The sequence below is a fragment of the Melitaea cinxia genome, chromosome 21 (genome assembly GCF_905220565.1).
Source record: "Melitaea cinxia chromosome 21, ilMelCinx1.1, whole genome shotgun sequence".
Classification (NCBI taxonomy): domain Eukaryota; kingdom Metazoa; phylum Arthropoda; class Insecta; order Lepidoptera; family Nymphalidae; genus Melitaea; species Melitaea cinxia.
The window spans coordinates 3,988,664-4,000,898 of record NC_059414.1 but is presented as its reverse complement, the minus strand read 5'-3'; the positions used below and the strand labels follow the sequence as shown (position 1 = coordinate 4,000,898).

Below are 12,235 nucleotides of genomic sequence, written 5' to 3'. Positions count from 1 at the left end.
ATGCTCCAGGGTATAACCCGGGTAACACAAGTATGCTGTGTCAGACGGGCTGCCGATCTGCGTCTCCGAGAGGAACAGTAGGGCCGGTTTCTCAGTCTCAAGATGGTGGTGGACTGCAACGAGATTGGAGTGCAAACCTCGAATGTTAGAGAGGTGCACTGAGAGTGAGAGGGAGTGCAACCGCTGTGATGTCTTGTTTTTACTGTTACTCCTATTCATAATGGCGAGTGAAGGAAGGTGAGAAGAAGGCAGTGAAACGAGGCTCCACACTACTAACCCTCAGACTTTCACCGAATCACTGCGATGGAAAAGGGGATTGGACTGGAGACTGCGGGGACGCCCGAGCCCCCCCGGAGATGTCCACCGGGCCCTCTCATCCGGTCGCCAACCGGCACGATGGCGCATCCCGGGATTTTTCGACAGTTGGCGGGGCAGCCTTTCGTGTGTGGCTGGCACATTAATTGGGCCCCCAACTACCTGCGGTCGGCCAGCGGTGCACCGTGCCTCGGATCCCGCTACCCTCCAGAACCAATCACCACAACGCAGCGGTACCAGTGCTAGTCAGACTGGCCAATTCGCGCGGAGCAACTTTTTCGACCCAAATTCTCAATCGGCTACACCGATCAACGTACCGAAACACGAAACCGCTTGACGGTACGACTTTGTTCAGTGGGTGGTCGCGAGCCGTCGGCCAGAGCCTACCACCAGTATGTCACCTGATTAGCACCACCCAGGGACCACGTGTAGGGTTTCACAACGGGGTATACACCTACGGACGAGGGTGACAAGTCCCCAGTCCCCAGCTTAAAAGTATTCTCGTTTTCCAGTCAATCTTATGAACAGTATCGTAATACAGTTCTTCGGATACGATAATTTTTGGCCTCTAATTTATTGATTTTCTATTAACCGCTATTATAAATTATTTCATAACTAACTAACAAAACATTTTCAATATACTGTTTATACACATTTACATAAAATTTTCATGTTATTTTTTAAATCTTGCAATATTCTATACATTGACTATGTAACAATATCCTTAATTACGAAATATTAAAAGCGTTTCGAAGTATGCATTTAACCAGAGCAAGGAAAACGAAAATTAAAAGAAAAAGAATTTAAATACATAATTATCATCCTTTGGTTTTCGGCTTTTCATTATTTTCATTCAGTTAGTGAAATACAGGGCATTGGAAGTAAGGGTAAATGATAATCTTTTGAAATGATATTAATTATTTCTATACATTTAAATGATCAAAGTCATAACGAGGCGTTTGTCTTATCCAGTCATATAAACCAAAATGGAAAGCCATTGTATAATTATGGTTAAATTTGATTTTGACCGTGGAAATGCAAACTTTGGTAAAACATTTAATTTTTTTGCAGGACCGTGTGTAGCTGGAGTTGTAGGGCTGAAGATGCCACGATATTGTCTATTTGGAGACACTGTAAATACCGCGTCGAGAATGGAATCAAATGGTGAAGCACTAAAAATTCATGTATCACCTACAACGAAAGCATTACTTGATAGTTTTGGTACATTCCGCTTAGAGTGTAGAGGAGAAGTTGCTATGAAGGTACTTTATCAAAAAAAATTAAAACTAGATAATAATATTTATTAACTAAATAATTAATAATTTCCTATCTTCCATACAGGGTAAAGGTGTTCTAGTCACATACTGGTTATTAGGTGAAATAATAGATCCAAGCGCACCTAAAGAAAAAACACCTTTAGTTAAGTTACAAAGGCAATCAATGGAGAGTGGTTCATTATCACATCTCACGCCGTTTAGACAGCGCATGGATCCATCATCAAGGCCATCTAGCAGACGTGGTTCAGGTACATTCCTACAAAAACAAACAGACATTAGACAATTGGAGAAAGAAGCTCAACCACTTTTACAAGTTATTAAAATGCAAAGACAGCATTCTGATCCGACTGAACCAGTTACAAATGGAGTAAAGGATGTAGAGGAAGTAGATAAATTAAGCGTGACAAAGTCAGTATCATTAAATGTTAACTCACTTAATCATAACAATGTGAATCAAACTGGACAGCCTAAAGTAAAGCTTAAGGACTGTCAAATGAATTCAGTGGGTAATCATAAGTTGAACAAAATGGGTAATAATAATTGGATACCCAAGCTACCTACAGCGAGTTCCTTTGATAATGGCGCTAAAAAAGTAAACGAGTGTCTCAAAGACTACAGTAGTGTACCTCTGTTGTCAAAAGCGGAAAAGCTAAACGATTCCGTAGTATGAACGTACATATGTAGTAGTTACAAATTTATTATTTAATATCTATTGACTAGAAATGAATATGAAATGTATTCCTATTATATTGTCTGTCTCGATGAAATATTCACATATTTTAATTAATTAAAAGCGAGACAGCACTATTACTGTCACTTATCTTGCTCCACGTTAAAATAAGCCTAAGTGTTTAAAGTAAAAAGTTTAGTCAGTAGAATCTTCTAAATGTTGACATATTGTTTCAATGAGAATTTGTCAGACTTTAAATGTTTGTTAAGAAAACTATTAGACACATTTGAATGGTCTATTTTTAATTTTACGGCAATATTTTGTTAAAAAATGTGATTATGAAGGTATATTCGAGACAAATTAATAACGGTCTAGTCTAAACAAGACTTGGCTTATTCGTGGCAGCTGAAAGTTAATTCTAAATTTAATCTTTGTATGTCGTAAATAGATTTACTTTATCAAAGATTTTGGAATAGTGGTCATTGTTTTTAACATTTTAGTTATTCTACTAAATCAATGGCGTGCTTATGTAATGGCTTAATTTTGGTATTCGTACTAGTTCAAGCTAATGAAATAAGTATCAATAAAATACAACAAAATATTTTTACATATTTTTTTTTGTTTAAAATAGTTCTTTACCATCAAAGTAAAATAAAAATATTATATATTACCTTATAAGAACATATTTATTTAAATTATTATTATTTTTTTCATTAACCAATTTATGAAATGCATTACATTAACTGTTAATTATGTTTATTTTAATCAAATAAGTGAAATACGCAAATTGCAATTTCATGAATCTTATACCTACCTGAAGTTGCAGCAATATTAATAACATCAGTAACAGAATAGAAGATTTGTAGAATAACAAAAGTGTCACAAGCAAATATCATAAAGACTTTGTTACATAAATCTTACAGTGAACTCGACCCTTTTCCAAGTGATTGATTTATATTCTGATTTTCCACAAAAAAAAAGTTATATGATTTCATTTTAATATAATGCCGGAATCTAGTCAAGCGGCATGACGATAAAATAAGAAATTTACTTTTCATTTAGTCCTGTATCCACCGTTTACTTAATTAGTTAAAATTAGGTGTCATTAAATGAAACGTTTTGAAACATAAGTTAGCATACTGATCAGTACTTGAATGTTGAATAGACCCTTTATGTAAATATCTAACACACACACACACACACACACACATCAGCCTATCGCAGTCCACTGCTGGACATAGGCCTCGACAAGTTTGTGCCAAAAATGGTGTGAGCTCATGTGTTTTGCCCATAGTCACCACGCTTGATCGTCTATATCTAATAAATATCTGGAGTATACATAAATCTACTAGCAAAGTTGATTATTAAAACTCGCATTTTATTCTGATTTCTTTCTGAATTCTTTATATTCGAAGGCCAGGGTTTATGGTTGATTACCTTTCCAAAAGTAATAATCGTTATTAAATATTTTATAATTTCATCTGGACTTGACCACTTAATACACAATTGTTCAAATATTCAATTATAAAATATCTGCTATGAATGGAAGTTTCGGCTGTCGTTCGTGTGAGTGTGTAATTCTTTTTGCAATGCGTTTCGGTGAACGCATTATCTGCCATACAAAATTTTAAAGAAAAGCAAAATCGTTTATAAATTATGTTATAAGCTTTTTATTTAGCAATAATATGCGAAAACTTTTAAATGGTGTATTTTTATTTTCTTTTCTTTATGTAATTAGCTTTAAACTAAGTCTCTGTATACTGTCTGTTTTCCAAATGCATCAAAATAAAATAAAATAAAAATAAATATTATTTTGTATGAGTTGATTCAATAAGTCACCATGACAGATCATTTTGCTAGTTATCTGAAGCGCTATCTTAGCTTTTTATATTCCATCTTGTTTCATGTTATGTATTAGTTTATTTTTATTATTTATTATATAATAAGTGACTAGACTATTTTGTAAATATTGTTTTTATTTATTGTAAATACTATGGCGTAATTTCATTGTGATCTTAGTGAATGGCGTAATTGTGGTACTTGATATATTGTGAAATTGAAATCAATGTTTAAAAAAATATAATAGCAAGTAAAAGAGTGAGAACCGTATGCACTTTGTTTTATTGTCCCTCATACAACATATTATACGCATATATCTTAAAGTACTGTCATAGTTTTTATTTAGATATTACAGATCTCAGTATGAAATAACATTTAAACGTACAGTCCTGACATCATATGTTTGTTACGCTCGTGCTTAAGTACAACTCAATATAAGCGGTAACCTCAGCTACGCCGGATATTATCTGCCAAATTGGCCTAGATTCAAAGCCTTACGAAATCAAAACGCAAATGAGGAAATTTAGAAAAGTTACAGTAATTTTTATCTTTAGTATTACTTGAAATATTATTAAGTAATGTAATAACTGCGTTTATTCTAAAACAAAAAAAAAAAATAACTTTACTCCTAAACGACAAGTAATAAAACGAGAAAGTCAATAAAATATGCTTTAATAAGCATTACTCAGAAAATTCTTTTTAGATCTCTCGCAAGCTTAAATGGAACCACATGACAAGTATCAGATTTCAGCAATATAAAAAGAATTATTAAAATCGGTACACTCGGTAAAAATATATGTGATCAGTCAGTCAGTCAGTCAGTCAATAAGTAAGATTCCGACAAGCGTAATCCAACGATACCTCATTATATATTAAAATCCCCATCCCCCTCATTAATTCATCGAGAAGGTGTAGAAATAAACCTACATATACCTGCATGTTTGGTATTATTTGCCTCCTGTTAATGGGGAATTCCCCCCTCCCCCCCCAACAAGTAGGTAGATAAATGTTAAAGGAAGTAGATTAATGATTGAGAAGGTAGATAAATGGTACATGTGGAAGATAAATGATATAAATTTGGTCTTATTGATTACAAGCAATACCAAAGAAAAAGTAAACCTTGAAAAAATAAACGAACGTACAATTTCAAAACAATCTGATTGAAATCGGAACTAGTCTAAATAATTTATAACGTTGGGTATGTCTTGATATTAGTGATCATATTTAGTGATCTAAAATTCAAAAAAAAAAAATGAAAAAAGCTTAATAAATAAAGAAAAATTCGTAATTTTCTTGACAGAAAACCACAAAACTGTTGAGTTGTTGAGTTGATGAATTTGTTGAGTTTTATTTATAATGTGATTGCTAGTGTTTGCATGTATGTAGAGACAATAAACTTAACTAAATCTTACTTATACAATTGTAATATTAACCCGGCGTGAATGAGGTGAGATATTATTACATCAGTTATGTGGGAGATACCCGAAACTTTATTGTTAATTTTTTTTTATATATATTTTTATACATCTTTCACGTTTCCCTTGGAATACTTACGTTCTGTTATCTGTTCCAAGGACTGCAATCTATTAGATTGAAACTTAAATTACTAATCACTCGGCTACTAATATGTCAGTTTTGTGTATATTTTGAAACTTGGGTTATTTTCTCTGGAAACCATGGTACCATTTTGAGTACACCATATAAAAAAATGGCAAATGCCAACGTTTATTGTTGCGTTGAACATCATGGGTGGCAATTAGCTTATTTGTGATATCGATTGCGGCTTTACTTTTATTGTTATTCATAATCAATTCCGGTTTTATCACTTCTTTATATTAGACAAGACCCCAATCGCAACAGTATAATTAAATAATCTGCGTTTAAAAACTTCCCGGTAAGACATACCCGACCTCACTAACGCCGGGTTAAAAGTCATATATCATCAAACGCATTTATGTGTGCGTAATAATATCGTTCGGTTTATAAGAGGCGTTAGATGCCTACAAATGTTCCAGTTATCATGAATAAATGACCGTGACTGGAAATCCAATATCAGAGTAGTCGCCATCTTGTAATCTATGTGTATTGTATTAGTTTAAGTTCGTTCTAGCTAAAACTTTGCTTGTAATAACTTTTTCAGTGGTTTTATGTCTAGACAAAATTTATTTTCAGCAAGTGACGTAATAATAATAACAATAATACTCTTTATTGTACACAACAACAATCAATACATTACATATTATAAATAAAGAAGAGTGTATAAAGGCGGTCTTATCGCTAGAAGAGCGATCTCTTCCAGGCAATCGTATGACGTATGAGTAGCTATAACGCTGGTGATACAAATAGTGGATATCAATGATTAAGATAAGTATTATATGTAGTATGGTTATGTATTTAGTATCAAGAAAAAGATAATGTTTTCTCCCTTCCTAATTAGTTCCTAGTTTTACAGTATGAACAAATTTCACCATTTCAAGTCTAAATATTTTTTCAGTTCTTTGTTATAAAGATGGTCTTTTTGTTACTCATTATCATTTTTTAAAATATTAAATGCCAAATTTGTTCCCAAGAATTTTATAACAGAATTAAATTATCGTTTATTGCGAGAAAAGCCTTAATTTAAAACACAATAAAAACAGACAGGAAAACAATGTAGGATATTGGATAGCAATATTTTAAAGGAACTTTGAGCAACAATTAATTCAAAAACTTTTAGCGTTCTATTACAACGTTTCAATCTAAACATAAAATAAACATAATTGTTTTCATCTCATATTAACGATGATTACACTCGAAAGTAAAATTAAAAATTTCAACTTGCTTCATTAGTAACAATTATACTTACTTGGAGTTAAAATTCCACCCATTTTCTTTTAATTACTGATATTTGATTTTAAATAAATATTTTGCAATGATCAAAATGCACTGAAAATATTCCATATGGTGACATAATCCTTTAAAAGCGGTTACCGGAGTGAACCCTTCGACCATAAACGATACCCGATTTTTTTAAATTGGCATTTTGTAATTTTTAAACTAATATGAACATTTTTGTTAAATTCTTAAGATATGTTTTTAACTGCAAAACTTAAAGTAGCAGTCGTTTAAAGTATTTTTTTTTGTGTTTCGTAACTTTTATCTTTCTTTCTCTCGATTTCTCAATTACATTTCCGGGCTACGTGATTTTAATTAATTAATACCATTCCTTTTACGAAAATCTACTTCAAAGTGGTTTTAAAGAGACACTTTAATGTTTTATCTTATTATAAACAACGAAAATATAAGCCTTTTCAAGTTACTCTTTCACATATAAAGCGCTTAAATAATTACACTGAAATATAGTGTGAGATCTGACAACGTTACAAAATAATTATTTTAGCAAAGCATGGCATGTTTATGACGTCGACTTCAAAGCAACTGGCTGGTTTGTTCTCCACACATAATAAATGTTTATAAAGGTTATGTATATGTTTGTTTTGCTTTGGGCGATGTATAAATGTAGGAGTCATATTACATAAAAATCTCCAAGCGTAATTATACATATACCCATATTTATGTGAGAAACGATTTGACACATTTCTTATTAGTGACATTCTATGACTTAGATTTTAATTATCACTATTAGGTATATTAATGAAAAAGTGTTGATATTTTTGAAGTAGAACTTCTTTAATTTACTATTTTTAATTTACTATTTTCTTTTCTTTAATATAATATTAATAAACAGAAATTGTTCTTTAATTTGCTATTTTTTAATTTAATTTACTATTTCTTATTTTTTTTTTATTTTAAATCTTTGTTATTGTGAATGCGTGACGAGAGCGTTACGAAAAGTGTAAAAAAGTGAGGCGAACGGAAGTTGAGAGGGAGAGAGGATAAGTTAGATGGAGCTAAAAAGTTTCACTTCAGTCGTGTGGTCTAAAGCAAACTCTTTTTTTATTTAGTTATTAATGTATTTTGTGTGCTTATTTTATAGCTTATTTTAATGTACATTTATAATATATTATTTGTTTAGTTTAAATATTGTCTGTTACAATCAGTTAGTTTTTGATGCTGATAGCTCTTGGTCTATCAGTCGAGGGTTGTGGTAAAGTATCTTATATTTAATGAGCCGTGCACCGCAGTTCTGTTTGTTTTCACGAGAGTACTGAGAAAAAAATGAAGGAATTTTGTCTATTGTCGACTTTTTAAAACAAATGTAACTCTAGTTCCTTAAAAATCAACCCATACCATATCAAAACATACCATATGTCACCACCATATGCTCTGTGAAAAACGTCACATATAAGGCTCTGAAAAATTGTATTACGTTATTTTGCGATTTTAAATCTTGGTACTTTATTTATAAGAACTATAATCTCCTAACAATGAATTAATCATTTGCGTATTTTTATTCGGAGATTGCTCAGTCTTTTTATTACTATCAAAGGGAAGCTCAAAAACAAAACTCGCATAACACATCTTTGCAAAAAAAAATGTTGTTCAACTTATTGAAAATTTTATAGAAAAGATTTAAAGTTAGAGAGAAGAATTTCGGTGTTTTTATTTTGTAGTCTAATTTATTACACAATATTTTGTGGTTCAGTGGTCACTAAAGATCCAATAATGGCCAAAACCGATTATTGATTTTTGGTCGGATCCTATGTAATTATATGTACTTAGTTGGTCTAACATTTCTTTTCAGTTTGGTTGGTTTTCTTTGTATGGCTATAATAGTTTTCCATTTAAAAATTTTACAGACTTTTTCCTGTTAACAAAAGGAGATCCCTTTATCTCGAAATCAACATCGTTGGTATAAACGCCTACATTGTCTATATGTATTCAAAAAATGCTGCAGCAGCAACAATGCAGCAGCGTCTTGACAATACCCAGTCTTGGTGACTATGGGCAACACACATGAGTTCATAACTGTAGAACTTGTGGAGGCCTGTGTCCAGCAGTGGACTGCAATAGGCTGAAATTATGATTCAAAAAATAGACACCTTTTGCTGTTTACGCAAAAAACACATGTACTGGGAAATGCGGTTTAGAACATCAAAGTTTGTATTATATACTCATAAACATTTTTGAATATCATATCAAAAATTGACCGCTCCAGCGGGGTTCGAACCCGCGTCTCCGACTTACCGTGTCGGCGCTCTAGCCAATTAAGCGGGTGCATCGTTCCATAGCTTAATTGGCTAGAGCGCCGACACGGTAAGTCGGAGACGCGGGTTCGAACCCCGCTGGAGCGGTTAATTTTTGATATGATATTCAAAAATGTTTAGAATTCCTAATGTGGGTAACACAAAAATAAAAATCTTAGATATTATATATTCATGCTTTGTTAAGAAAAAAGTGAAACGCAATTTAAAAATCAAATGATACTTTTCAAACAAAAACATTTAATGAACGAAGTTTTATTCAAATACCTTTTCTCTGTTTATTTTTTCAGTTCTTTGTTTGAAGATTTTTCTCTCCATTATGAAGTTTGTAACGATATCTCGCTTGTAACTAGGATTATAACTTTTAAAACACAAGTTAAATAATATAATAAGTTGGTACTCTTGCAACGTTTTATTTGAGATATTGTAAATAAAATTTTATTATAAACAAGATGTCTTTTTCATATATTTCCCAAGTTTCGAGTCTCAGAACATAAAAATATCGTTTCAAATATCTATATACTCATAATGACATGGTTCACGGTGACAATGGTGACGTTTTATAATTAATAAACTTTCTTAATTAGCATCCGCTCTGGTGTAGTTGTGTACGTGTCATATAATCGACTATACACCGGTGGTTTACAGGTTCGATCCTCGCTTGGAATATGAAAGTATATTTCTTCCCGGTTTGAATGTATGTTCTTACAGGTCTCCCCACCGTGCCTCGAAGAGGACGTTAAGCGGTCGGTCCTAGATGTTGTCTTATAAACCTGATAGCTGTCGTTACTCGTACTAGGGAATATATTCGCAGTGTTGTGGATTAAGCTTCGATCCTTCTCCTACATGGAGAAAGAGGCTATGCCCAACAGTGGGATGTTTAATACTAAATCATAATCATTGAAAATAATTCTTAAATGTGGAGCTATACTACAATCTTAAAATGATATTTATAATGTATTTTAGTAATGAGGTTCATCACATAATTTTAAACTCAAACTTTTTAGTAACAAACACATATATAATATCGATGCAATACTTTTGGAGGAATTTGACAAAAGAAATGTTATGTAATGACATATCATACTTACCTTTGACGGCTCCCACGTGTTTTATGTAAGTTTTACGCGCTTCAACTATAGAAGTCACTTTTACATCCTTCTATTTCATCATAATATTACCATTCATATTTTGTCGTCTTTTGTTCGTGACGCACGGGTCTATTTCCGCTATACTCGTACATCTCAATAGCCTTGGTTACTCGTGTCATATTTGATAAATGTCTACCGATCGTTGCGATTCCAGAGCCCCATAAATCTAAGGGTAACCATGCTGGTTGAGTGCACGTAACGCACTACAGGTATTTTGTTGACGAGCTTATGCTAGTCGAGCTGTTGTAATTATTAATTACTGCAGGTGTAGTGAGTAATTAGTAAAAAAATAAAATAAGGGAAATATCATATAAATTTACTGAGGTAGGGCACAGCAGGAATTTCCTGCTCAAAATATGGAGCAGCCCGACTGGGGTAGTACCTCGACCTTACAGAAGATCACAGCAAAATAATACTGTTTTCAAGCAGTATTGTGTTCCTGTTGGTGAGTAAGGTGACCAGAGCTCCTGGGGGGATTGGGGATTGGGTCGGCAACGCGCTTGCGATGCTTCTGGTGTTGCAGGCGTCTATAAGCTACGGTAATCTCTTACCATCAGGTGAGCCGTACGCTTGTTTGCCGAACTAGTGACATAAAAAAAAAATGGGTCTAAAATAAATTTGGGGGTCCAATTCCTGCTCGGTGTAAATATTTGTATTTGTACTTTATTTCCGATCCGGGCATATGACCCTGTTAGCCTCTACCATGACTCGGAAAGCATCATAGACCCCTGATAACGATCAATATTTGTGCTGGGGAAATTAGCTACCAACCCTTAAACATCATTATGGACAATGAGATTATAACATAATTATTGATCTTTTTTTGTTTTGTAATCTATCTATATCATTACAAATTAATGAAATTGGAGTGTCTGTTTGTAATATTAAAATAACCACTTTTTACTATTAGGATTGCCCTGTGATGACAACGTGGGTTAGCTCTGCTTCTAGTATTGCAGGCGTTATGGTCACCACTTATCAGCAGGCGAGTCACACGCTGTTTGTCTCCGTAGCTGAATTATAAGTGGTACTATAACCGCTTAAAGCTTTTTTAAGATTTAACGTTTATTGTTTAATAGGTAATATAAAATACATTATAAATTAATGTAAGTTGTAATTTTATTATGCTCTTGAAGACTTATTCGTGGCTACAAAAACGTAGCAACCCTCGTAAAATATTAAGTGAAATAGGAAGTGAGGTCGAGAGTTGATTATGAAGGCTTTTAACTGAGGTTATTTTAAGGTTGGAGTGTATCTAATTTCTAGTGTACAAAATATTGTTATTTGTAGGTACTATTAATATTTCTAATGATTTAAAAAAAAGTGAAGGTCGAGCACATAGAAAGTTTTGTACTGTGAGAGTATTTTGTCATTACTTTAATGCTAATTGTATAACGTACTTGATTAATAAATTAAAAATTTATGGCAAATAAAAAAATATTCTGTTAAGCTAAGTTTGTAATTACAAAACATTTAGAGATATGTAAAAAGTTTTTATATTTCGGGCGCTGGTAAGAGAGAGTAATGTTTGTATTCTAATATTATCTGTAGGTATTTGAATATTTACCCGATAATTTTAGATGTATTTTTAGGGGCTTACAAAAGACATCATTACAGCCTATAGAGTCCACTGCTGGACATAGGCCTCCACGAGTTTACGTCAAAAATAACGTGAACTCATGTGTTTTGCCCATAGTCACCACGCTGGGCAGGCGGGTTGGTGACCGCAGTACTGGCTTTGTCGCACCAAAGACGCTGCTGCCCGTCTTCGGCCTGTGTATTTCAAAGCCAGCAGTTGGATGGTTATCCCGCCATCGGTCGGCTTCTTAAGTTCCAAGA

The 12,235-nt window shown here is 33.1% G+C and overlaps 1 protein-coding gene across 1 annotated transcript in view; it reads left to right on the top strand.

Moving 5' to 3' along the window:
* LOC123664162 (atrial natriuretic peptide receptor 1) overlaps window positions 1–2,262 on the top strand; it is an 82,988-nt gene extending 80,726 nt beyond the window's left edge. The window contains exons 18-19 of the mRNA XM_045598763.1: window positions 1,387–1,577; window positions 1,657–2,262. Of these exons, the coding sequence (XP_045454719.1) occupies window positions 1,387–1,577; window positions 1,657–2,262 (797 nt within the window). The remainder of the gene's footprint in view (window positions 1–1,386; window positions 1,578–1,656) is intronic.
* Window positions 2,263–12,235: the final 9,973 nt, after the last annotated feature.